The sequence below is a fragment of the Megascapheus bottae genome, chromosome 36, assembly GCF_031878675.1.
Source record: "Megascapheus bottae isolate mThoBot1 chromosome 36, mThoBot2.hap1, whole genome shotgun sequence".
Classification (NCBI taxonomy): Eukaryota; Metazoa; Chordata; class Mammalia; order Rodentia; family Geomyidae; genus Megascapheus; species Megascapheus bottae.
In genome coordinates, this window is record NC_143544.1 from 4901364 (window position 1) to 4928186 (window position 26823).

The 26823-nt window shown below is 50.5% G+C and overlaps 1 protein-coding gene across 1 annotated transcript; it reads right to left on the reverse strand.

Moving 5' to 3' along the window:
* Window positions 1-1437: 1437 nt before the first annotated feature.
* On the reverse strand, window positions 1438-26769 carry C36H16orf96 (chromosome 36 C16orf96 homolog). Its single transcript, XM_090324676.1, has 19 exons — window positions 26251-26769; window positions 20190-20294; window positions 18591-18671; window positions 18323-18409; window positions 17865-18242; window positions 17037-17827; window positions 15818-16992; window positions 13550-13635; window positions 13117-13227; window positions 11156-11230; window positions 10617-10781; window positions 9474-9592; window positions 9091-9153; window positions 7741-7833; window positions 6991-7141; window positions 6787-6886; window positions 3762-3848; window positions 2611-2830; window positions 1438-1603 (listed from the first exon to the last, which is right to left on the reverse strand). Exons 1-19 carry the CDS (start codon window positions 26659-26661, stop codon window positions 1588-1590), a joined length of 4314 nt encoding a protein of 1437 aa, XP_090180802.1. The 5' UTR covers window positions 26662-26769; the 3' UTR covers window positions 1438-1587.
* Window positions 26770-26823: the final 54 nt, after the last annotated feature.

A 26823-nucleotide genomic window follows, 5' to 3' on the forward strand; every position in this document is an offset into this window, starting at 1 on the left:
GCACCCCAGTGAACAGAACACCTAAGCTGCTTTCTGCAGCAGGCAGGGCTCCTTAGACAGTCTCAAAGAAAGGCTTGTTCTCCAGAAACCTGGACATAGGACTGAGCCCAAGGCCACCGAGTGCCCCCAGGGTCTGTTTGGTGGCCCAGACAGGGGTTCTCTGAGAAAACACTGTGGCTGGCCAGAGAATAACTGGCTGCTACCCAGGTCTCTGAGGGTCTGTAAGAGTAGTCCCTTCCCAGTGGAGAACACACGAGGCCTTAGTGTGGAGGAATCTTCTGGGTTGGCCAGAATGTAAGGCTGTGTCAAGCTCCTGTATTTGGAAAGGGCTCTGTGTTTGTAGCCACAATTTATGGATTTCAAATAAGCTAGGTGGCTAGGTGTGGTAGACATGCCTGTGATCCCAGCTACAAAGGAGGCACAGGTAGAATCAAAGTGCAATTCTCAATGTGATACCTTATCAGAAAACATAAGGAAGACAAAAAGGACTGGGTGCGGGGGAGGTTGCCCAGGTGATAGGGCACCTGCCTGGCAGGTGTGAGACCCTATGCTGTCCTGCTAGTTTCTATCTTGGGTTAATAAGTGTGAGGTCTCAAGAACAGGGGAGAGACTGGGAGGTGCAGGGTGGTCACCATGCATATTTTGTCTACTACAGGGCCACTCCCTCTTTTGCGAAATGCACAACCCATCTCCCCCAGGCTGTCCCGTCCATTTGTGAACTCCTCCAGAACAGAATCCTCAGCCTTAAACCCTGTGCCCTGGCACCCCTCCTCCCTGCTACACACACACACTGGTACACACCAGGAGTAAGGGATAGCCTGTTGCTGTCTAGCCTGTGTATGTAGCTGGCTCAGGCCAGCACTGAAGGAGCTGGACCGGCCTGCCTTCCCCAGTGGAGGCTCCACTGCTCCCCAGTGCCTTCCCCTGCTGTCCTAGGCAGAGGTTAGGGAAGCCAGCCCCTCATTAGTGCCTTTCCCCCAGCCCCCAAGCCTGCCACCGGGTCCCTGGGATGGGGGCATGGGGACTGCCTCCTGGCTGAAGCACCCAGGACACTTGCAGAGGCTATGCATTGACCTGCCCCCGACCTTGCACTTTCTTAGTGCCCCCCCTGGGTTGTGTGAAACAACACTGAATGCTCAGGTTTGCCATCCCTGGCGGGGTCCCAAGATGATAGCCTTGAACTGACAGGGTGGGACAGACATAAAGGTGTCCAGCTGTGAAAACCAGGGAGGTCCTCTGGTGCCCCTGTGCCAAGGATGGACATGCAAAGGTCACCCCAGCAGCTCCCTGGCTGCACTGGAGGATACCTTGGGGCCTGGTGGTGCTGGGAAATGTCTGGGGGTGGAGGGAGACTGAGCTTAGGGTGACAGGCAGAGGCTAGACCAGGCTGCTCTGGAGGTAGCCCCTCTGCATCCAGCCAAGACCACTAAGCTACACTCAGAAAGAAGGAAGACTTTATTCTTGCCAGAAGTTCCAAATAATACTCATCTGCAGGCTGGAGGCCAGGGCTGCAGCAGCCTGGAGAGGTGAGTGACCTGGAGAGGTGAGTCGGTTGTCTGGGTCAGGAAGAGCCAGGAATCATTTGGGTCACTTGGACACAGTTCTTGGAGAAAGAAAGGATGAGTCAAGGCTGGGGGTGGTCTCAGGTGAGCGTCATTGGGGACCATCAGGAATGGGCGGGTACTCAGAGTCCCAAGACACTCGTGACCTCCCATGTCAGGGAGCCTTTCACCCCGCATCCTCCTGAACCCCACTCCAGCTCTCTCCACTGGCCCCCAACTTCCTACTCCAACCAGGGATCTGCTGCCCACACTGAAGCACAAGGCTGTTGCTTCTGTGTCTGTGAAGTGAAACAGATCTGTCAGCAGTTTGGAAAGAGAGGGGAGAACCCTACAGAGAGAAGCAGCAAGAAACCAAGAGTGAGACTGAGGAGGGACAGGCCAGGAGGATAGTAAACCTTCCAGAAGGTCGCCAGGCTGGGGAGATGACCACAGGAAAGCTTGCTGTGTTCTGAGGCAGTGAGCTCAGAGTTTGCTATTTTTCCACCAAATGTATAGCCTGTGAGCAAAGGACTTTACAATCCTGGAATAATCAAGAGTCTGTGTGCAGGTTTTCTCCTGGATTAACAACAATGCAAATGAAAACACTTCCGTTCATAACAGTAATCACTGGCAGAAAAGATCAACACAAAGTAAAATGTGTGTGCACGGTAGTGCCTGCGGGAGAACTGGACCGAGTAGAAATAGGCCACGTAAGATATGCAGAGAAGGGCTCGAGGTAAGCAATGCCGAAGAACACCATCCCAGCAGAATACCAACGAGGGCTTTTGTTGCTAAAGGCAGAGTCTCCCTATGTAGTTCAGGCTGTCCTTGAACCTGAGATCCTCCAGCCTCAACCTCCTGGGGGCTGAAACTGCAGACATGCACCACCATACCCAGCTTAAAAAGGGATTGCTTAAAAATTTCACTGGGGAGCTGTGTTGCCCATGGGTGCATCTGATGAGGATTGTGTGGTGGGGGGGGGAGGCTTAGCCTGGGGGTCCCCTGTGCAAGCCTCTGCCCTACACTCAGGGCCCTGAGTCCCTGTCAAGGGAGTGGAGAGGACCCTTACGTGTTCAAGTTGGCAGACTCCTCTGCAGATACTGTGCTGAGTCTGGGCTCAGGGTGCACAAATCTCTGCTGCCTGGGGGGTCCCGGGAGCTGCTGCGAGTCCCCCCGGGGAGGGATCACCAGTGGCAGCAGTGGCAGCAGTGATGATGGCCGAGACAGCGTTGACACATGGCGCGAGGTGACTGAGCTGTCACCTGTGCGGAAGCCTGGGAGACCAGGGGCTGGGGAAGGAAGGAACAGAAGCCTGTACTAGGTCCTCAGAGTGCTTCCCAATACCACCGGGCCCAACTCCCAGGAGGCAGAGACGGAGGTTTTATGGACCACAGCAGAACTGGTGATCATTCAAAACTTCTTTGTGTGGTCACCCAAGATATATGACTGTGTGAATGGGCGCCCAATAAAACAGTCTTAGCCGGGCGAGGTGGCTCACGCTAGTAATCCTAGCTACTCAGGAGGCTGAGTTCTGAGGATCAAAGTTCAAAGCCAGCCCGGGCACAAAAGGACTCGAGACTCTTATCTCTAATTAACCCCTAGAAAATGGGAAGTGGGGCTTGGCTCAAGGGTAGGGCGGTAGCCTTGAGCTGAAGAGCTCAGGGACAGCGCCCAGGCCGAGTTCAAGCCCCATGATCCACAAAAATAAATAAATAAATAAATACCCCAAACCAAAAAACATATAGTCTTCAAGAGCACTGCGTGTGGAATCTGGGGAGTGGGGGTTGTCCACTGAGCTAAGACCTGGTGACCTGGGTCCAAGCTCTGTTCTCTTTCGAATGATTAACAGTGTGTCTCACTCGATTGGCTGAGGGTCAGAAAGTTGCCCCTGGAGGCTGGTACCGGGACATACAAATCAGGGTTTGCTCGGGGAGGCAGCCCTTCCCACCAGGCTCCTACAGCTTCCGACCCAAAGGCCCAGGACAGTAAGTGGGCTCCACTCCTACAGCCAGGTGGACCCCCAGGGAAGACACCTGGCCTCTCACTTCTGGAATGGTACCTAGGGCCAGCAAGTTCCCTGGCAGGAAACAGCTGGAACCAGGGAGCTGGAGACTGGAGGGGGCCCTGGTACAGTGCAGGAGGGTTAGTGCTAGCAGGATGTGGACATCAGAGGCTGCCAGAAGCTGGGTAGGTCAGGGGGTTGGGATGTAGGGTACTCACAGGGGTGGGCAGCACCAATTGAGGCACTGGAGCGCAGTCGATCACTCAGGGTCTGGGCTGGGAGGGGACCCAGAGGAATCTTCACAGCTAAGAGGAAAAGACCCAAATGGCTGCAGGCTGGCTGTCCCTTCAGCTGGCCATCCTGCTATGGGTCCAGCATGAGCCACTCTGGACTTCTCACTCTGGTGGAACCCCTGCATTTCCCAGGCCCACCTTTCACACCTCTGACCCTGCCTGTCCCCTCTGGGTAGAGACCCCCCCCCATTCCTGCCTGATCCCATCCTGAGCTTCTCAAGGCTAAGAAAGGCTTTCAGGCTGCATCTCCAGGCCAGGGAGGAAAGAACAATTGGCAGGTAGCAGGTAGATGGGACTTCATAGTTGAAGCAGCATCCAGTGGTTCTTTGTAGTTTCTTTTTGTTTGTGACAGAATCTTCTTATGTTGATCAGGCTGGTCTTGAACTCCTGGGCTCAAGCCATCCTCCACCTCAGTCTCATGAGTATCTGGGACTATAGGTGTTCAACGACATACTCAGCTATCTGGCAGTTCTTTAGCTATTTCTGCTGGGGTAGACCTCATAACATCCTATCTTTCTCTGCTTCACCTTTTTTTTTTTTTTTTGCCAGTCCTGGGCTTGAGCTCAGAGCCTGAGCACTGTCCTTGGACTTTCTCAAGGCTAGAGCTCTACCACTTGAGCCACAGCACCACTTCCAGTTTTTTTCTATGTATGTGGTACTGAGGAATCGAACCCGGGTCTTTGACATGCTAGGCAAGCACTCTACCACTAGGCCAAACTCCCAGCCCATCTGCTTCACCTTTTATTGTTGCTTTTTATATAAAAGTCACCTAATAGCTGCTACAATGGTACATTAATAATTTGCTGTGCTCTTCATCATCACTTCTAAGGTATTTTCTCCTTCCCCACATTTACATTAGACAGTCATCCCCTCTGTCCCCACCCCCCAAATTGACTCTCCTGCCAGGCTGACTTCAAACTGCAGTCCTCAGACTCCTGAGTAGGTAGGATTACAGACATGAGCCACCAGCCTGGGCAGGGATGTTCTTTCTGTTTCTAGAAACAGCCTGGCCTAAATATTTCATAGAAATAGAATCATGTAGCCTTTTAGGGCTGGCCTTGTCTCTGTCTTCAGAGCTCAAAGCCTCCTCACAACCATCATCCAGGCATTTACCTGCCACCATCCCTGTGCAAGGCCCTGCAGTGTGGGACCTCACAGGACAAAGGGGACTGTACTAAGTTAAGGACCCTGAGATGAAGGGTTATCCTGGTTTGCCTGGAGGGGGGGGAACTACATGAAATTACGTGTCCTTGTGAGGGTCACTGTCACATGTGACCAGATGGAGAAGGCAGGCGCATTGAAGCTGAAAGACAAAAGTTCTCCCCTAGAAGCCCCAGAAGGGACTTGAACTCAGTGACACTGGTTTTGGACTTCCAACCTCCAGAATGAAGACACTAAGCTTGTGTTGCAGTTGGTGACAGCAGGTAGAGGAAATGAACACAAGGTGGTTCCAGGCTGGGGTGGGATGAGGGGACAGGTTAGACCCACCTGTTTCAGGCTTTAGCTGGTGGAGGGGAGGACCTTGACCAGAAGTATGCTTTCCCCTCGTCCGCAGCACTCCCCTGGCTCTTTCCCCCTTCCTGCCTCCCTCTCCACGTGAAGGCCTACTGCCCTCCCCTGGGACAGCACCTGGAGGCCAAAGCTGGTCACACAGCCTTTGCTGGCCCTTGTGAGACAGGCAAACCACTAGTACCGTAGACTAAGCTGCCTGGGTATGGAGCTGGGAGGCCCTGGCACAGTTGGGGTCATTAAACATTAGCCCTGTTTTTGTGCTGCTTAGTGATCCCTAAACCCAGGTCTACAGTGGGGTTCTGAGCAACCTCACGGTGCCCGGGCAGAGGGCAGGAGCGGCAAAGGGCAGGAACATGGTGTCTTGTCCCCCTGGAAGCAGGGTGGGTGGGGCCTGCAGTGGGTCCCCAGGAGCCCGGGGCATACTTGGAGACGAGATCTCTGTAGATATAATTAAGGATCTCGCAATGGGATTATCTTGGGTTATATGGGGCCCTAAAGTGTGCTCAGAGGTGCCAGAGGCAGAGCTGGTGGTGATGTGCCACTGCCGGGGAAGGGACAGAAGCTGCAAGGGGCAGGAGTGGGGAGCTTAGTGCTAATGACACCTTGATTTAGACTCCAGCACTCTGCTGAGGCCCTCCTGTGAGGTGGTTGGCTATGGTGGCTGGGCGTTGTCTTGTTTGTCCAGTGGCTCCCACCGCAAGCCAAATTTAGACCTTTCTTCTCTGAGGGAAAAGCATCCCACAGGGTAGAGGAGAAGACACCCCCTTTTTGCATGCCAGGCCCAGTGATGGAATCCATAAAGTCCTGGTTCCAGGTAGACGTGAGCCTGGACACTACAGCAATCTGGTGACTGATTCTAAAGAAATGCAAACATGCTGGCCTGTCCCTTGACCCTGATGTTAGGGCATGGGGTCCAGTTTGCCTGGGTCTCCTCTTCATTACCCCCACCCCACCTACCACAGGGTCTTTGCATTCACAGTTCCTAATTCTTCACTGCCGCTCCTTAGGCCAGCATCAGTGTCAGAGGTCCTGTCACTAGAACCTCCCCTCCGGTCAGCTATTTATCATCCACCATGGATTCTTGCTTTCCAGTTATCTGCTTTCTGGTATATATATATATATATATATTGCCAAACCTGGGGCTTGAACTCAGGGCCTGAGCACTATCCTTGGGCTTTTTCCTCAAGGCTAGCACTCTGCCACTTGAGCCACAGCACCATTTCTGGCTTTTTCTATGTCTGTGGTACTGAGGAATAGAACCCGGGTCTTCATGCATGCTAAGCAAGCATTCTACCACTAGGCCAAACTCCCGGCCCCTCCAGTTATCTGCTTTCTGCTCTCTTGCTCCCTACTGGTTCCCAGGGGACCTTATTTTAGTGAGAAACTGCAGAAGGGCTCCTCAGAATAATCAGGCCCCAGGGCAGCAAGGTTCCCTTACCTGTCAAGTCCTTCTCCACGGCAGGTGGTTGAGTCCCAGTCTGGGAGGTCATGCGGCCTTTATATAAGATTCCATCCACACCCAGGATGTCCACCTCTGCCTGGACAGCCCAGGTCTCAGGTCAGGGCTTTCACTCAGGAGCCCGAGCTCAGCACCCACAGACACCTGTGCCCAGGGAAGGGACCCTCAGATGTCCAGACTCACAGTGTCATAGTTTAGCTCTTCTGGATCCCCGTAAGGATAGAGAGTGGTCATGTTGTATGTCCTCTGCTTGGTGGTGGTGTTTCGGGGCCCATCTCCCCAGTCCTGCTGGGTATCCAGGGGGTCCATCTGCTGGAGCTGCAACTTCTGTTCCCTGCATAGGTCAGAGGGTCACCTGGAGATGCCTGGGCCCCTCCAAGGGACCATAGGATGTCAGGAGGTTAGTGTGTAGCTGGGACCCAACGAGCCCACCTCTCTCATGGATGTTACCTCTCTCGTGACCTTCAGCAGGTCACAAAATCTCTCTGAGCTCAGTTTCTTCAACTGTGATATGGGTGAAAGGGGGTTGGGAATGTGGCTAAGCTGTAGAGTGCTTGCTTAGCATGCATGAGGTCCTGATTCCTCAGTATCATATAAACAGAAAAAGTCAGAAGTGGTGCTGTGGGCCAAGTAGTAGGGTGCTATCCTTGAGCAAAAGAATCTCAGGGACAGTATCCAGGCCCAGAGTTCAGGCCCCAGGACTAGGAAAACCAAACACCACCACCTCAAAGGGAAGCCTTAAGGACTCCATGAGGCAGGGTACGCTAAGGTGCCTAGTACAGAGCCACAGCCAGCGCTCTCACACATGCTCCTCACAGCCGACAGGGGCTATGAGATTTAACGGGAGGGCTTTCTATTGGGAAGCACGGAGCAAATCTCAGCCCGGGATAGATTTTCAATAAAGATGTCGGTCACTCTGTCCACAGTCCTCACCTTAGCAACCCCTGCTCCAGGTACTCATAGCCATTGGCACTGGCTGGCCGCAGCCTAGATGACAGGAGGCCTTTGTGGATGGTGATCAGCTGCCTGTGGAAAGCAGGCAGGCAGGGCTGTTGCTCCAGCAGGAGGAAGGTGCAAACCCAGAACTCCCATCTCCCTACAGGCTGCCTGGGCTAAGACACAATTGGTTTTTTTTTTTTTTTTTTTTTTTTTATAAAAGTAAATCCTAACTCAGGAGGCTGAGGTCTGAGGGTCATGGTTCAAAGCCAGCCTGGGCAGAAAAGTCCCCCTTCTTATCTCTAACTGACCACCAAAAAACCCAGAAGTGGCACTGTGGCTGAAGTGGTAGGGTTTTAGCCTTGAGCACAAAGAGCCTCAGAGACAGTGCCCAGGACATGAGTTCAACTGCCAAAAAATAAAAATAAAATGGGCCAGGAGTTTGGCCTAGCGGTAGAGCGCTTGCCTACCATGCATGCAGACCCAGGTTCAATTCCTTGGTACCACATACATAGAAAAAGCTGAGAGTAGTGCTGTGGCTCAAGTGGTAGAGCCTTGAGAAAGCCCAAGGACAGTGCTCAGGCCCTGAGTTCAAGCCCAGGACTGGCAAAAATAAATAAATAAATAAAACCTAGACCAGGTGCTGGTGGCTCATGTCTGTAATCCTAGTTTCTCAGGAGACTGAGATCTGAGAATTATGGGTTCAAAGCCAGCGAGGGTAGAAAGGTCTGTGAGACTTTTCCTCTAACCACCAAAAAGCCAGAATTAGAGCAGTGGCTCAAGTAGCAGAGTGCCAGCCATGAACAAAAAAAGTTCAGGAACAGTGCCCAGGCCCCGAGTTCAAGTCCCAATAAAATGAAACCAGAGTAGCCTTGAGGAGGCTGAGGCTACTCTAGCCCTTTTGCCGTGGACTTGCAGATACATTCAGGCAAACATCCATAGGACCAAGGGATGTCCTTCACTAGATGCAAGTCAAGCCACAGCAGAACATACTGATCTCTAACACCTCATAAAGAACATAAACGCACCATTGCTCACCCCTATAATACCTGTTTCTCAAGGGGCTGAGAGCTAAGGATGACAGGTAGAAACTAGCCCAGCCAGGGGAGTCTGTGAGACTCTCGTCTCCAGTTAACCACCAGAAAACCAGAAGTGGCTACAAGTAGAAGAGTGTCCAACCTTGAGCAAAATAAATAAATAAATAAAGCTCAGGGACAATGCCCAGGCTTAAGTTCAAACCCCAGACTGACAAAAATAAATAAAATAAAAAAGCAGCACAAAGCAAGCTCTGCAAATGGTGGTTCTGTGGGGGCCCCTGGTGGTGGGAGCCCCTGGCAGCCTACTCACGGGCTGCTCATCATCTTCACAGGCCGGTCACAGGAAATGCACTTGACCCGCTCAAACAGCTTCCTAGAGGACACGGTGGTCAGCTGTCTGCAGGGCTAGGGCAGGGGCCAGGGGAGCTGCAAGTCCCCTCCCTGCTGTCTCCATTCTCAGTTTGGGGACAGAGGGGAAGTCAGCACACCTGTGGCTCCCTCCCACCCCAGACATTGGGCATGGTCTTCCTGGGGCCCTGGGGCAGCTGTCTGGGCCCAGGTTCCAGAGCTGCCCCCACCATGTGATCCTAGCACCCCTCCGCTCGGTGAGTCTCAGTTTCCTCATTTGCAGCCAAAGGGCTTGGAGGCCACATGGCAGGGGAGCCCCCACCCCTGTCCCTAGGTGGCCCTCACTTCCTGAAGCCTGCAGCACGGTCTGGGTCGTATTGAAGGCTGTCTATCACCAGCTTGAGGACCACTCGCCATATCTCCTCTATGTCTTTCTTTATGGCCTCCAGGTCGTTGGAGACCAGCTGCCAACCAGAGCAAAGAGAAGATAAGCTCATCAACTAATGCTCACCCAGCCACCTGCAGCTCCAGAGAGAGAATGCAGAGATGCTCTGGTGAGGAAAAGGCTTCAGCTCTGGTTAAGACTTCTCTCCTCATGGATGTGCTTGGACCAGGGAAGCTGGAGGGTGAGCCTCCCAGTGGCCAAGGGAAAAAACACTATACGCTGCTGCCTCCAAATTTACTGCTTGACTGCAGGGCTAGAGGATCTCAATGCTCTGGACACATGCTCATGTAGAGTCTGTATGCAAAGTGGGCAATTCATTCGCTTTAGTATTCTCAGGAACCTGTGCAACCATTAGTCAACTACAGGACATTTGCTTCATTCCCAGAAGAAAGCCTGTACCCTGGACCAATCAACCCCATTTCTTCCTAGCCCCTAGCAGCCACCAATCTACTCTCGGTCTGGATTTATTTGTTCCAGAAATGTCATATAAAGGATGTCCTATAATATGTGGCTCAAACAATAGAGTGCCAACCTCAAGCAAAAAGGCCATGCAAAGCCTAGAGGTGCTGAGTTCAACCCCTGGTACATGCATGCACACATACTCGTATAACCCCAGAATTTAGAAGGTTAAGGCAGGTGAATGGTGAGTTTGAGACTAGCCTGGAATACACAGAAAGTTCCAGCCTGAGCTATGTAAAGAGACTATACCTCAAAAAAAAAGATACAGGGGTACAGGGGCTGGGAGTATAGTTAGTGATAGAGTGCTTGCCTAGCATGCATGAAGCCCTGGGTGCAATCCCTTAATACCACATACCCAGAAAAAGCCAGACATGGTACTGTGTGTGGCTCAAGTGGTAGAGCTCTAGCTTTAAGAAAGACCAAGGACAGTGCTCAGCCCCCTGAGTTCAAGCCTCAGGAATGGCAAAAAACAAAAACAAAAAAGAAACCCTCCAAAACAAAAAACCTAGACATTTACTATTAGAGGCTGCTGAGTTCTGGGGTGATTTATATTCAGCAGCAAGTACTCATACAGAGGTACTCACTTTGGTGGCTAGGTCCTTCTTGAGCTGCTTCAGTGCCTTCTCCCAGTCCTCCTCGTAGGTTGTGATCTTGAACAGGACACTTTGAACCATCTTGTTCATTTCTGTGGCTAACATGTCCAGTTCATTCCTGTTTGCCTTGCTTGCCAGAGCACTCTTTTCAGCTTTCTAGAGAGACAGGATGCTCAGGGGACAATGCTGGGCTGGGGAGGGGGCAAGGGTGCTGGAGAATGTTCCATCCTTTTGGTTAGTTTGGGTTTTTTTCTCCTAGTCTACTACCCTTGGGGGCTTAAACTCAACTCTGGATCTAAGCCAAAGTTTTCCCGTGATGGAGAAGCTGATGCCTGCCTCTTTAAGTTTAGGTAACCTGAGCCACTGAAAAGAGAAGCAGACAGGACAACTTCTGAATAGCCTCTCTGGCCTTCTGTCTAAGCAGAGGCTAAAAGCCTTCTGGTAGGCTCTTTGGCTGGCTCTGCCCAAGTGGAGAGCTGGGGTTGGGGCTGAGGGGAGGAGCAGGAGGCCAAAGACCTCTGCTTACTCACTTCTTTTAGGTCTTTCTCCAATGTGCTTTTATTCACCTTCTCCTGTTTCAGCCTGTCAATCTGAGTCTGCAAAGACTAAGCAGGGAAAGCAAAGGCGAGTCAACCATTCTGCAGCCCTGGAGGTGGCATCTCCTGCCTCCAGTGTAATCAGAAGGCCAGTTCACCTCTGATCTGTTGGGTGGTCTTAGTGAGAACCACTGTCTGCTGACACACGGTGGCCAAGGGTAGGGGAACACTTGCTTCTCCCTAATGCTGGCCCCTCTCCACTTTAACAGAATCCCCTAGAACAGCAGCAGCAGTTAGCCTGCATAGTTGGGGTCCTCCCATGTCCCCACTTTTTCTTCCAAGCTGCACGCTCCCTTCATATCCATTCTCCCTCAGCCATAGGAACAGGATTAGGAGAGTCTGAGCTATCTGGAATCAGGACTACATTTTACAGCCTCTCCTATATTGTGTGTGACACCTGGGAGGTCACGGGAAGTACTGTGTGATGATCGTGGGAGAGAGCACAGCGCTCTAGGCCTGCCTCAGCCCTGGTGTCTCCCCCAACCCTCCTAGCATAAGAAGCTCTCATGGAAGTAGGCATGGGGGTACAGGCTGAAATCCTAGCACTCAGGAGGCTGAGCGAGAAGGATCTTGAGTCTGAGGCTCGTCTGGGTTATACAGCAAGATCATTTCAGAAAAGAATCCCTCCCCCCCCAAAAAAAACCCTCAATTCTGTTTGGAACTTCGTGTCTTTCTTCTTGGGGGAAGATCATTCCTTTCTAGTGGGGACCATGCCTGGGCCCCTTCTCTAGTAGGGCAACTTAAAGATGGATATGGGTAAGTCCTGGGGATCCCTCAGGGCATTAGGTCAGCTAGGTATATAAGAACTCTTTGTTTTTTGCCAGTCTTGGGGTTTGAACTCAGGGCCTGAGCACTGTCCTTGGGCTTTTTCCTGAAGGCTAGCACTGCCACTTGAGCCACAGCACTACTTCTGGCTTTTTCTATGTATGTGCTACTGAAGAATTGAACTCTGGTCTTTGTGCATGCTAGGCAAGCATTCTACCACTAAGGAGCTAAGCCCCACTTCCCATTTTCTAGAGGTTAATTGAAGTTAAGTCTCAGGCCCTTTTGTGCCTGGGCTGGCTTTGAACCTTGATCCTCAGATTTCAGCCTCCTCAGTAGCTAGGATTATAGGTGTGAGCCACGGCGCCAGCTCCCTATCAGAACTCTTAAGGCCCATGAGGAAAGGTGTCTGGTTGAGCACCTCAAGTTTATCACGCTAGTGAGCCTGCTGATTTTGCTTTCCCAGAATGACTGAATTTAGGTCAAATGTTGGAAGGTAAATGATGATGCAGGAAAACCTTTTTTTTTTTTCCCCCCAAGACTGGGATTTAAACCCAGTCCCTAATGCTTTTGTTCATTGGCTAGTACCCTACCAATGGAGCTATTCCTTTAAACCCTTACTAATTCACCGATTCCTTAGCAGGTGTAACTCAGCCCTGCTAGGAAAGAGTGATATGGAAGTTGAAGATAGATACATATGGTCAATATTGTGTTTTTATGCACGTGGGGTTGGTTGGATTTTAATTGAAGTGTAATTTATACACTGTAAGATGTCCTCTGAAGCTGGGCCCTGGACACGCCTGTAATCTTAGCTACTTAGGAGTCTGAGAACTGAGGATTATGATTGGAAGCGAGCCAAGGCAGGAACATCTGAGAGACCCTTACCTCCAATTAACCACCAGAAAAACCAGAAGTGGCCCTGCGGCTCAAAGCAGTAGAGCGCTTGCCTTGAGCAAAAAACAACAACAACAAAAAAGCTCAGGGAGAATGCCCAGGCCTGGAATTCAAGCCCCATGACAAAAAGAAAAGAAAAGATGTCTTCTGGCTCTGCAGACCTTCCATGCAACCCTCCTGTTGAAGGTATGAGAGACCCATGAAGGAATCTGCCTTCCCTGGCCCACTGAGCTCCTAACCTTGAAGTCTTCTAGGCGATTATGGAGCCTTCCTATTGCCCTGTCCAGTACCATGTGCTGATTCTTCGTTGCCTCTATTTGGGTACCCCAAATCCTCTCAAGTTCTTCTTCCTAGATGGCGAGAAAAGCAGACATGTGAGGCCTCTACTTCTGAGCCTGCCACGGCTGGAGGAAGCCCATGCACTCCAATTTGCCACCAAAGTACCTGAGGTGCTTGTTGGAAGAAACTGTGCCACCACCTACCCACCAGGGCCCTGCAGCAGCCAGATGGCTTCTGCATGATGCCATGCCACTGCCTTGTCACCCACTTACTGCCCCAGACCTCCCTTCAGCTGCAAGGTGGATGAGGACCAGGGACTGGGGGGAACCAGCTTCCTGCTCCCCCAGTATACCTCATCATTTTCTCAAATACTCCTCTCTGCCAGAGACTGACCTGGAGCCTGGATTTCTGGAGGCTGTCGAACTTCTCCTGAAGCGACTCCAGAGTGGCTCCAAACCTGGAGACATCTTTCAGTTTACCTAAAAGCAAAGGATGCAAAAGACAGGGTGGCTGTTGGGGATAAGAAGAAAGATGATTGGCTAGAGCTCCTACTGCTGTTCAGGGGGCTGGCAATGGTGGGAACAGTAGAGAGGCAGTGCTGTCCCACAGATTAGCACCAAGCTTTGGGCCAGGCAGTTAATGTTAGGTTCCTAGAAGCTGTAAGTAAACATGAAAAATCTAGACTGGTGCTGGTGGCTCATGCATGTAATCCTAGTAACTCAGAAGACGGAGGTCTAAGGATTGCAGTCTGAAGCTAGCGTAGGCAGAAACTTCTGTGAGACTCTCACCTACAACTAACCACCAAAAAGCCAGAAGTGTAGCTGAGGCTCAAGGGGTAGAGTGCTAGCCTTAAGCAAAGGAAGATCAAAAATAGCTCCCAGTGAGTTCAAGCTCTGGGACTAACACAAAAAACAAGAAAAATAAAATCTAAAAAGAACAGGTATGGGGCCGGGAGTTTGGCCTAGTGGTTAAAGTGCTTGCCTAGCATGCATGAAGACCCAGGTTCGATTCCTCGGTGCCACATTTAGCAAAAAGCCGGATGTGGTGCTGAGGCTCAAGTGGTAGAGCTCTAGCCTTGAGAAAGTCCAAGGACAGTGCTCAGGCCCTGAGCTCAAGCCCAGGACTGACAAAAACAACAAAAAAAGAACAGGTATAAGCAATTTAAATAAAGTGTTTTATCAGGCCCCAATATATCCCAAATAGTATCATTTTAATATGTAATACGTTTTGTTTTTCATTGGGGGTTAGGGAATAAACCAAAGGCCATGGATACTTGCTAAGTACCTCACCACTGAGCCACACTTCCAACACCCAAGTGTGTGTGTGTGTGTGTGTGTGTGTGTGTGTGTGTGTGTGTGTGTGTGTGTGTATAAGCTATTGCTGGAGATTAAACTCAGGGCCTGGTCACCGTCCTTGGGCTTTCTCAAGGCTAGCACTCTACCACTTGAGCCACAGAACCACTTCTAGCTTTTTCTGGGTCTTTGTGCATACTAGGCAAGTACTCTACCACTAGGCCACACTCTCAGCTCCCCAAAGTATTTTTTTTTAAATGACAGTCTACAGATATATTAGCCATCATGATGTTAAAGGGCGGAATTTAAGAAACAAGTCAGAGAGTAGTGTGTGTGTGTGTGTGTGTGTGTGTGTGTGTGTGTGTGTGTGTGTGTGTGTGTGTGCGCATGCGCATGTATGCTGGTCCTGGGTCTTAAAGTCAAAACCTAGGCACTATTCCTGAGCTGTTTTTTCCTCAAGGCTCTACCATTTGCTCTACCACTTGTAATACAGCTCCACTTTTGGCTTTTTTTTCTAGTACTTGATTGGAATTAAGAGTCTCTTGGACTTTCCTGCCTCAGCTGGCTTTGAACCATGATCCTTGGATCTCAGCCTCCTGAGTAGCTAGGATTATAGGCAAGAGCGACTAGTTTTCTAGTTTTAAATTTAATTTTTAAAAGTAGCCTATATGCATTTACAGATGAGCTTCCCAAGAGATCAAAAACCATGCAAATAATATGGCTGAACAGCAGGAAACATAGAAGCCAACACAAGCCTTACAATCTGCCTCCTCTTTTGTGGAGCTGAGGATTGAACTCAGAGCCTCCAGTACAACACTAGGTAAGCACTCTGTTACTGAGCTACAGCCCAGCCCATATAGTATTTCTTGTTTTTCCCCTCCTTTTCTTTTTTCTTCCTTTCTGTCTGTCTTCTTGTTCTGGCTCGAGGGCCTGAACTCAGGGCCTGTGCACTGACTGAGAGCTTATTTGCTCAAGGCTGGCACTCTATCCCTTGAGCCATAGCTCTACTTCTGTTTTTTATTTTGTGTGTGTGTGTGTGTGTGTGTGTGTGTGTGTGTGTGTGTGTGTGTGATTAATTAGTGATGAGTCTCACAGACTTTCCTGCCCAGGCTGGCTTCAAACTGCAATCTTAAGATCTCAGCCTATTGAGTATCTAGGATTATAAGTATGAGCCACCAGTGTACAACCAAGTGCCAGTTGAAGACCCTAAAAGCTCTTCTCCCCAAGAGAAGATGTCACTGTCCATTCACAGAATAGACTAGGAAAAAGCTAGTGCTTAAGCCAAAAGAACAAATGTCTAGTGACTGATAACTCAGTCAAGTAAAGAAAGTGGTGGCTGCTGCCCTTCTTAAGGCCAGGCCAGGCCTACCTAGGTAAGTCAAGCGCCGTTCAAGGTTGGTTGAGAGCTTGGAGAACTCTGTTTTCAGAGTGTCCTGTGTGATAGGTACTTGGGCAATGTGGCTCATGGAGTACTGGACAGCCTTCTTCTTTTCTTCAGGGCTCTCAGCTTGACTGGCAAGCATCATACCCTGGGAAAGGGTTGTCTTGGGTAGTATGGAGGAAGGGTGTGCTGGGGAGAATCTGCAGACATATGGCTGTACATCTTCCACTTCCTCCTCCTCATCCTCCTCCTCGCTTACGACTTGGGAGAGAGCAGCCCCATGGGAAGACACTGTGCTGGGATTTGAGTCTTTTAAGGGCTCAGACAGAGTTGTGGTAGCCATTTTTGAGGCAGAGGCCTCCTTGATCGCCTTGGTAGCAGCCTGTGCTGCCCTGGCTGCTGTACTGGCAGCAGCTGCATAGGCTGCTGCTGTGGCGGCAGCCACAGTGGCTGTGATTTTAGCTCGCTTCACAGAAGACCCAGGATGCTTAAGAAGTGCTTCTGAAGCCGCATCCTGCTGTGCTCCACGCCTGGGGGTCTTCTCTTGAGAGATTTCCTTTCGGCTGGGGTGGGAATGCTCATCCTCCATTTCTTTCACACCTGGGAGATGGAGGCGCACTGCCCTGTGAGACTGGTGTGGCTGCAGTTGACCAGGCCACGAGTATCCTATCTCCCTGAATGGTGGGATAGCTGAAAATAACTGGCTTGGAAGAGGCTGCAGGGGACCTGATAGACCTGGGGTAGGAAAGTCCAAGAAGGGCCAACCATCCAGAACAGGTCCAGGTCCAAGCCCAAATGCTGGCACTAAATCTGGTGTGGTACCAGGCTCCAGTGCAAGCACAGCATCAGCCTCCAGCCCGGTCCCAGGTGCAGGTGCAGGTCCAGGCCTAGGCCCAGGCCCAGTCTCAGGTGCAGGTACAGGCCCAGGCCCAGGCTCAGTCCCAGGTGCAGGTCCAGGCCAAGGGCTATGTCCAGTCTCAGGTGTAGGTCCAGGTCCAGTCCCAGGTGCAGGCCCAGGCCAAGGCCCAGTCCCAGGTGCAGGCCCAGGCCAAGGCCCAGTCCCAGGTGCAGGTCCAGGCCCAGTCCCAGGTGCAGACCCAGGCCAAGGCCCAGTCCCAGGTGCAGGTCCAGGCCCAGTCCCAGGTGCAGGCCCAGGCCCAGTCCTAGGTACAGGTCCAGACCTAGTCGTAGGCCCAGTCCCAGGTACAAGTCCAGGCCTAGTCCTAGGCCCAGTCCCAGGTGCAAGTCCAGGCCTAGTCCCAGGCCCAGTCCCAGGTGCAAGTCCAGGCCTAGTCCCAGGCCCCATTCCAGGTGTAAGTCCAGGCCCAGTCCCAGGCCCAGTCCCAGGTGCAGGTCCAGGCCAAGGCCAAGGCCCAGATCCAGTCCCAGTCCCAGGTGCAGGTCCAGGTCCAGGCCAAGGCCAAGGCCCAGATCCAGTCCCAGTCCCAGGTGCAGGTCCAGGTCCAGGCCAAGGCCCAGATCCAGTCCCAGTCCCAGGTGCAGGTCCAGGTCCAGGCCAAGGTCCAGGTCCAGGTCCAGGTCCAGGCCCAGTCCCAGGTACAGCCCCAGGCCCAGTCCCAGGTACAGCCCCAGGCCCAGTCCCAGGTGCAGGTGCAGGTACAGGTACAGGTCCAGGCCAAGGCCAAGGTCCAGGCCAAGGCCAAGGCCCAGGTTCAGGTCCAGCCCCAGGCCCAGGCCAAGGCCCAGATCCAGTCCCAATCCCAGGTGCATGTCCAGGCCAAGGGCCAGGGCCAGCCCCAGTCCCAGGTGCAGGTGCAGGTGCAGGTCCAGGCCAAGGCCCAGGCCCAGATCCAGGCCCAAATCCAGGCCCAGGCCCAGGCCCAGTTCCAGGTGCAGGTGCAGGTGCAGGTCTAGGCCAAGGCCCAGGCCCAGTTTCAGGTGCAGGTGCAGGTCCAGGCCAAGACCAAGGTCCAGGCCAAGGCCAAGGCCCAGGTTCAGGCCCAGGCTCAATTCCAGGTGCAGGTCTAGGCCCAAGCCCTGGTTCAGACCCAGGCCCAGGCCTAGTCCCAGGTACAGGTCCAGGCCCAGTCCCAGGTGTAGGTCCAGGCCCAGTCCCAGGTGCAGGTCCAGGTCCAGGCCCAGGAGCAGGTCTACGCCCAGTCCCAGGTGCAGGTCTAGGCCCAGTCGCAGGTGCAGGTCCAGGTCCCAGCTCAATTGAAGGGATTGCAAGCTCAGGTGCAGGCCAAGGCTCTGGTGGAGGCACAGCAGTCTTCTGTACACCGCTGGCTGGAGCTGCACGCACATGCGCTGACTGCACTTTCTTGCCATCATGTTCAGGGGTCTTTTGTAGAGAGGTAGGGCGTTGAATGCCATCCTCCAGGTTCCGGGTCTGGGAAACAGTGGCCTCTGGCAACTTCTCACTGGTTTGCTTACTTCCTGGCAGAGCAAGTGCCTGCAGAAAAAGGGAGTAAGGAGGTAAGGAAGCTGGGCTGGCTCCCCCCTTCCTTCTCCTCCTCTTCCTCTTCCACTCACCCCAGTGAACATGGCCTCATGGAGGCTACTCCACAGTACCACTTCCTCAGATTTGGGGATGTTCTGAATCTTAGTCTGGATGGTCACCTGTGCAGCAGGGGTAGGAATACAGGTATGAGCCTTGAGGGTGTGTGACATCATCCACAGGGCCCCAAACCTGCTCAGGGGCAGCTGTGGTCCACAACATCCTCCGTGTTTACATGTTCTCACGCTGCCCTTCCCAGCTCCCCTGAACCCACGGAGGAAGGACAGGGCCCACAACTCTCACCACTTCCCGCTGCAGGGCGTTCATCCTCCGCGTCTGCATTCTTAAGTCTTCAGTGACGACATCAATTTTTTCTGGGTGAATCTGTCAAATGAGCCTAATAGGCTGGGGGTACAGGTTCTGATCGCAGCCCTGCTGCTTCCCATAGCACTTGGAGACTAAGTTTGAGAAGGGAGAAGGGAGTGCTTTCCCAGGGATGGAAAAGGAAAACTCCGACAAAGGGTTCCAGATATGTTAAGTTTGGGAATTTCTAGGCTGAAAATACTTGAGTTTTGTACTGTAGGACTCCTTTTTATTTTTTTTTTGCCAGTCTTAGGGGTTTGACTTAGGCCTTTCCTTGGACTTTCTCAAGGATAGAGCTCTACCACTTGAGCCACAGTGCCACTTCCAGCTTTTTCTATGTATGTGGTACTAAGGAATTGAACCCAGGTCTTTGTGCATGCTAGGCAAGCTCTTTACCACTAGGCCAAACTCCTGGTCCTGTAGGACTTCTTAAAGTCATGAATGGGCAAAAACAAAACCCCCAAGACTCCAATAAGTAGGCACTGTTTCTCATAGAGCTTTTCATGGATCCTTTCTAGTGTTTCATGACACTAAGAGCCCTGCTTATGCCAAGACTAAAGTCAAAGGTACACTGGTCCGTCAATCAAGGGTAATTCATCATATCTCATTATTTGGAGCAAGTGGCTAACCTCTGGCTGCAACACTGCTTTGGGAGTATAGAGATGTGCTTTCTTTCATTTAGGCTTGCCAGCTATGAACTGGGGCAGCTGCCTCAGGCTTCTGGGATTGTGTCTTCCATATCACAGGAGGTAGGGGTGCAGATGGAGCTGGTCTAGGTGCCTGTGTTAGGTTTATTCTGCTTTTTAGTGTGTACAGAGCTTTCTACTAGAGGAAAAATGATCTCCTTCAGTTAGGTTGGTACAACTAAAGCTTGTGGTTGCTAAGCCTGCGATACCTGACTGAGTAAGATGAGGCCAGCATGGAGGAAGGATCATGAAGAGATACTCATGTTTGTATGTACCAGAGCTAACTCTACCAGAAGACATCCCTGGATTTTTCAGTAAATAAGACAATAAGTTTTGTTACATTTCCTAAGCCAGAATGAACTGGGTCAGGGCTGGGAGTCTGGCCTAGTGGTAAAGTGCTTGCCTAGTATACACAAAAGACCTGGGTTCAATTCCTTGGTACCATATACACAGAAAAGAAAAGACTCAGCTATAAGGGAAAGAGACATGCTTTGCTCCTTGTTCTACCATTTGGGGATATCAAGTGGTAAGTGACAGAAACCCAGTTCTTTTTTTTACCAGTCCTGGACCTTGAACTCAGGGCCTGAGCACTGTCCTTGGGCTTTTCCACAAGGCTAGTGCTCTATACCTTGAGCCACAGCACTACTTCTGGCTTTTTCTATGTATGTGGTACTGAGGAATCAAACCCTGATCATCATGCATGCTAGGCAAGCACTCTACCACTAGGCCACACTCCCTGCCCAACAGTTGTGTGTCTTGACTAAGGACACACCTCCTACTTTTTCCTTATTGCCCCAACCCCCAGAGGTGTGATTAGCATGGGCAGTGTGGAGGATGTTGGGGAGGCGGCTACCTTCTCAAATATATCCCTCAGCGTGTCCACATCCTTCTTGAGTGAGTCAACGGTGATCTTGAACAGATGAAGCTCAATGAGCAAATCCTGCACAGTCTGCGTGACCTATGAAATGGGTGTAGCTGATGTAGAAGCTTTCTGATGACAGCCATAGTCTTAGGGATTCTCTTAGGTCTCTCAAGGTCTAGGCTCGAATGTACTCAGAGACCAACAAATGATACTAAAGAAAACATTGGTCAGAGCTCAGGAGGCTCTAGGTGAGAAAGGGAGGGAATAAGGGAAGACAGGAAGGAGGGAAGAGAGAAAGGGAGGAAGTAAGGAAACAAAATAATGGGCATTCATCTTTCAAACCTAATTCAGGACTATGGAAATTGAGACAGTGTAGGGCTGGGCTGTAGCACAGTAACAGTCTGTGTTGCTAACACGCACAAGGCTCTAGCTTTCATCCCCACAATGAAAAAACAAAACAAAATTCAGGGGCTGGGAGTGTGGCCTAGTGGTAGAGTGCTTGCCTAGCATGCACGAAGACCCAGGTTCTATTCCTGGGTACCATATATATAGAAAAAGCCAGAAGTGGTGCTGTGGCTCAAGTGGTAGAGCTCTAGCCTTGAGAAAGTCCAAGGGCAGTGCTCAGGCCCTGAGCTCAAGCCCAGAATGGACTTGGTGCTGGTGGCTCATACCTGTAATCCTAACTATTCAGGAGGCTGAGACCTGAGGATTGCAGTTCAAAGCCAGCCTGGGAAGAAAAGTCCTAGTGAGATTCTCATCTCCAATTAACCACTCAAAAACTGCAAGTAGTGCTATAGATCATAGAGTGCTAGCCTTGAACACAAAAGGGCTGAAAGTCCAAGCCCCAGAACCGACAAAATAAAACAAACATAATGGTACTGGCATAAAGTGGAGAGCCCAGAAATAAATCCAGTCTAAACACAGGCAATAAGATGATCTTTACAAATGGTGCCAACACAATAGATGTCCATTGTGAAAGAATGAGCTGGAGGCCAGGAGTGGGGCCTAGTGGTAGAGTGCTCACCTAGCAGGCACCAAGACCCAGGTTTGATTCCTTGGTATCATATATAGAAAAAAGCTGGAAGTGGTGCTGTGGCTCAAGTGGTAGAGCTCTAGCCTTGAGAAAAGCCCAAGGACAGTGCTCAGGCTCTGAGTTTAAGCCCCAGGGCTGGCAAAAGAAAAAAAAAAAAAGAACGAGCTGGAGTGGGGCACTGGTGACTCATGCTTGTAATCCTAGCTATCCAGGAGTCTTAAGATCTGTGGATTGTGGTTCAAAGCCAGCCTGGGTAAGAAAGTCAATGAAACGCTTATCTCCAATTAATCATCAAAAGCCAGAGTGGAGGTATGATTCAAGTGGTAGAATGCTAGCCTTAAGTAAAAAATCTCAAGGATAGGGTCTAGGTCCTGAGCTCAAGCCCCAAGATCAGCATCAAAACAAACAAGCAAACAAATAAGAACAATTTAAATTTGTGTGCCATACAGCAGGTACTGTTTTGGTTGTAGAGGAACTAAAAGGGGTGAAGTTTTTTGTTCTCTTGGTTGATGATGGTACTGGGGTTGAACCCAGGACCCAGCAACTTGCTAGGCAAATGCCTTTTCTACTTAAATCAGATCCTCCAGTCCTTTCTACTTTAGTTATTTTTCTGAATAAGATCATCCATTTATGGCAGGCCCAGCCTGATTACAATCTGCTTATTCATGTTTAGCTGGGAGGTGTGACCCACCATGAGCAGTTCTTGGTTGAGGTGAGGGAGGGGAATCCAATGTTTTGTCTCAGTTGGCCCCCAGCTGCCATCAGGAGGGAATTTTTAAGTAGAATAAGTGTAGAGCTGGGAATTTGGCCTAGTGGGAAAGTGCTTGCCTAGCATGCACAAAGACCTGGGTTCTAGTCCTTAGTACCACATACATAGAAAAAAAAATCCAGAAGTGGTACTGTGGCCCAAGTGGCAGAGAGCTCTAGCCTTGAGAAAGCCCAAGGACAGTGCTCAGGCCCTAAGCTCAAGCCCCACGAGTGGCCAAAAAAAGAAAAAGGAAAAAGAAAAAGAAATAAGGACAGGTTTAAGCCCAGATTCCTCAAGTTTTAAAAAAACAGGTATGCAGAACAAATTTATTAATAGTTGACATGTCCCTCCCCCCCAAAAATACCTGATGCTGGCTGCCCAGGGGAGAAAACCTAACTAAGGCTTCAACTGAGCTCACAGAAGTGTCAAAGGCAGCTTCACAGGGACTCGTGGAATACTGCGATTCTGAAAAATGTCACTAAGAGGCGCTAGTGTGCAGGGCAACATGGGAAATGCGGGGATTGCAGTGGGGATCTGATGATAGATGGGAGTTGAGGTTGCTTTTTATTTTCTCTCTTTTCCCTTCTTCCCTCCTTTTCCTTCTTTCCTTCTCCTCCTCTTTTTTGTGTTGGTCCTGGGGCTGAATTCAGGGCTTGGGTACTACCCCTGAGCAAGCCCCCTCCCCCCCGCCCCCCGCAAGGCTAGTGCTCTACAGTTGAGCTCTAGCTTCAGAGTTTTTGGTAGTTAATTGTAGATAAGGGTCTCACAGACTTTCCTTCCTTGGCTGTGTTCAAATCTCTATCTTTAGATCTCACCGGTGCCTGGCATCTCTGCTTTTTGCTATATGCTAGCTCAGTCTGGTCTGAAACATGTTGAACTACTACCCTAACCTCCTAAATGCTAGGATCATAACATGGAACACCATGGAATACCATACCCAACAAGGCCCAGATTTTTCTAATCTAGAAGTCTCTGTGTCGGTGTCTAATCCAGATCTGCCAATATCTGTGGACATTTTTGGTTTGTAGATACTGGGTAGAGGGTCAGGAAAAGATTCAACATCCTCAAGTGAGCAGACTAATCCAGAGCCCTGAAGACTTATATGATATAAACTATCAACAGTGTCGAGGCTAAGAAGTACTAGAAAACAGCCCTGCTTATTCATGATATGTAACTGGGCCCATGCCCCAAATCTGATGCTGTTCTGACCAAGAGACTGGTTCCTTAGATGTATCTTGGATACTCCCAGGCCTCCTGTCCACCAAGGGGCAAAAGCCTCCTTCCTCAGGCACCACTCTTTCTAGGGTGGGTGTAGGGGCCAGTAGACTTCAGATTCCCTTCTATGTCCCCTTTGAGGGGCATTCAGCAAGGTTAGCTGGCATTCAGCCAGCCCACAAAAAGGGGCAGAGGCAGTAGATGCAGTTGAGGCTATCATTAGTATTGACATGGCATCTGGTCTGCCAGCATCACTGGCTGCTGGGTATAGACACTTAGCAAAGCTGCTTGTACCATTCTAGCACTAGCTACCATAGCAACCTACTTCAATGGGTCATTGTGGTAACGCCGGGCAACCTAAATCAGGCTGGAACCAGGCACCATTCTCAAAAGGCAGGGAAATTCCTTATCTGTACAAACAGACCTTTAAGTGCTGCAGAGCTAGGTCTGAACCTGTCTATGAAGCCCTCTCATGAGCTGGTGGATGACCTTGTTCAGCTGCTTAGGGCAACTAGAGATTTTCTGTAACCCTTTCCTCTCCATTTGCAGGCTAGAGGCAGGCTGCCATAAGAGGCTGGCACTGCAGACATCAGTGTCTCCCTGTCAGGCCTGAGAGGCTGCTGGCATCTCCTGTAGCCTTGTCTCTTGCAGCACTGTCTTATCTTGTCTGGTGAGGAATGTATGGGATACCATTTTTTAAAATATTTTTTCCATCCTGCTTCTCAGTGTCTTTGACTCTAAAGTATGTCTTTTGGGTTAGAGACATTGATCAAGCAGGTAGAGCACCTATCTAACAAGTGTGAAGCCCTGAGTTCAAATTCTAGTGTTAAAAAAAAAAGTACGCCTTGTTCCCAGCTTATTGGGGAATAGTTTTTTTTTTTTTTAATTTTCTTTGTCCTATCCTGCCGGTCTTTGTGTTTTGTTCTGTAAAACATATATAGAAACAGTGAAGTGAAGCGAGGTGCCTGTGGCTCACACTTGTAATCTTAGCTACTCAGGAGGCTGAGATCTATGGATTGCAGTTCAAAGCCAGCATAAAAAGGAAAGCCTGGGAGATTCTTACCTCCAGTAACTTACCAAAAAAGCTACAAGTGGGGCTGTGGCTCAAGTGGTAGAATGTGAGCCTTATGCAAAGGAAGCACAGAAACAGCACCCAGGCTTCAAGTGTGCCCCAGACAGGGACACACACACCGCAAGTGTTATGATTCCATAGTGTTTCGTGTCAAGTATCACCATTGTCTAGCAGCGACTTCACTCCTAGGAAAGATCCTGGTTCTATTACCAGTCTTCACCTACCTCTACAGATTTGCTCTTCAGGACACTTTGTATATGTGGACTCTCACAAGCCAAGACCTCTGTCCTGATTTCTCCCACTTACTATAAGGCCTCAGGTTCCTCCCTAAATGGCTGTACCTGTTAGCCTTGGCAGAATGGGTTTGTATTTCCCTCATCTGTGCCAAGCTCGTGCCTTAGTGTTCTGCCTTGACCAGCTGACTCGCTGAGGGTAAATCCATCAGTTTCTAGGCTCTTAACAGAAAGCATAGGTAGGGTACCTCGATGTGCCATGTTCTGTGCCAGGCATTTGATATGCACTGTCATTCAGTGTGAATTTTTTTTGTGTGCCTCCTGGGGCTTGAACTCAGGGCCTATGTGCTATTCTTTGTTGTTTTCTTGCTTCAGGCTAGTTCTCTATCATTTGATCCAGAGCTCCACTTCTGGCTTTTTGGTAGTTAATTGGAGATAAGACTCACAACTTTCCTGATCAAGCTGTCTTCCACCATGACCCTTAGATCTCAGCCTCTTGAGTAGCTGGGATGACAGGGTGAGCTACCAGCTCCCAGATCAGTGTGGGAGCATTTTCATACCCAACCCTTTTCCACTATCAAAAAGGCTAGACTTTCTCACTGCCCACACACCCGTGCTATCTACCTGCCCACTCTGCCGTGGGTTTTTCACTGGCTTCTCTGTTTTCTAACCCTGTGATCTTGAATGGTCACTTAATCCTCCTGTGCCTGTGTATCACCTAAGGGGAACTAAGAGCATCTCACTGGTAGTTACTATATAGCTTATAGTTCCTCCGGTTGAACCCCGGAGGAACTATGAGACTTTTCTACAGGAATTGTACCATTTTTCCATTCCATCCAACTAATGGAGTTTTCTCCTTTTTTTTTTGGTGAACTAGAGATGAAAGTCAGAGCTGTGCATCTGATGCTAGGCAGGCACTCTACTGCTGAGCTACAGTTCCCATCGACTTTGTGTTTTGAGACAGGGTCTCACTGTGTAGCAAGTGCTGGCCTGGAACCCTGGACCCTCCCACCTGAGTATCGGGGATACTAGGTTATCAGTGTGCACCACCTACAATCTGCTTTCCCTTTCTTGTTCTCTCACACACACGAACTGAACTGCATGCTGAGTAGGTGAGCATGGCAGTGCAAAGCAGAGGCCTGGACCAGAGGGCCCAGCGTGGCCTCCAGTTCCAACCATGACTGGCTGTTGGGCATCTAGTGAATTAAGGAGAGTCACTTTCCTCGTCTTCAGAATGGGGACAATGTACTTTCTTCTCTCCACATGGCACTTCTCATGGCTTTGTGTTCCCATGCTTTATCCATCTGTCTCTCCCACTAGGCTGAGAGCTCCTGGTCACCATGACTACAATGGTGGCACCTCAACTTTTTTTTTTTTTTTAATGGAGGTGAGTGTTACATAATGTACAGTTGGACGTGTTCAAGGGCACAGTTCAGTGTGTTTGACACATCAACAGAATTATGCATCTATCACCTCTACTTAGCTCGAAATATTCTCATTATCTCAAAAAGAAATCCCACACCAGTCACTCCTTTTTCCCCCACCCCTCAGGCCCTATATACATATTTTGTATAAAATATATACCATGTTGTGTCTGGCTTCCTTCCTCAACACCTGACAGAAGACATCAGCATGGAGTTTTGGTTCTGCCTGACTCCAAGGCTACCTTCAGCCCTTCTCTATAAGGAAAATCCCATCATGAGGGGAGAGGAGAGCAGCGGGGCTCAGAGGCTTCTGGGAGCCCATGTTACCTTTCCTATGGCATCCTCATTGCCCTCCATCTTCTTATACAGCTTGATGAAATTCCACAGGTCCTCCATGGGCCGCCGGGCCGCTGTGCTGCCCTCTAGGAGCTGGACAGTGGAGGGCAGGTCCCTCAGGATGGACAACTGACTCTCTATTTTGTCGATGCGGCTCAGCACAGGGTCAGAGACACCAAGCTGACTCATGGATGGAAGGATGAGCTGAACATCTTTCTTGGGCACAGGCATCCCTGAGGTCTGGAGTAAGTTCTCATTCCCAGAGAGGTCCTTCTTAAGCTCACTCAAGTGAATGTGTTCCAGGATGCCCTGGAGCACCAGATGCAGGGCCCCAAAGTTCACCACTCCACACTTTGGAATGGCAATGTTGGTCAACTCGGCAAACGTGAGGGAGGTGCTCATCTTGCCAGAGGGTAGCTTGGCAGGAGAAGAGTTCTGGGTTGTCCTTTAGGACAAGTAGCTTTCAGTGGCCCAAACTGCTGCACAGGCAGAAGCTTGGGAGGTGGCTGGTCACAGTGATCAAGGAAAGAATGGCCTCTGTCCTGGAGCTGACTGGTTTTTGGT

Coding starts and splice junctions, on each gene's coding strand:
- C36H16orf96 (XM_090324676.1), bottom strand. CDS start 26,661: ATGAGCACCTCCCTCACGTTTGCCGAGTTGACCAACATTGCCATTCCA. Junction 16,993..17,036: donor CTAGGACTAGGCCTGGACTT/GTACCTGGGACT, acceptor ACCTGTACCTAG/GACTGGGCCTGGGCCTGCAC. Junction 6,887..6,990: donor AAGAGCTAAACTATGACACT/GTGAGTCTGGAC, acceptor TGGGCTGTCCAG/GCAGAGGTGGACATCCTGGG.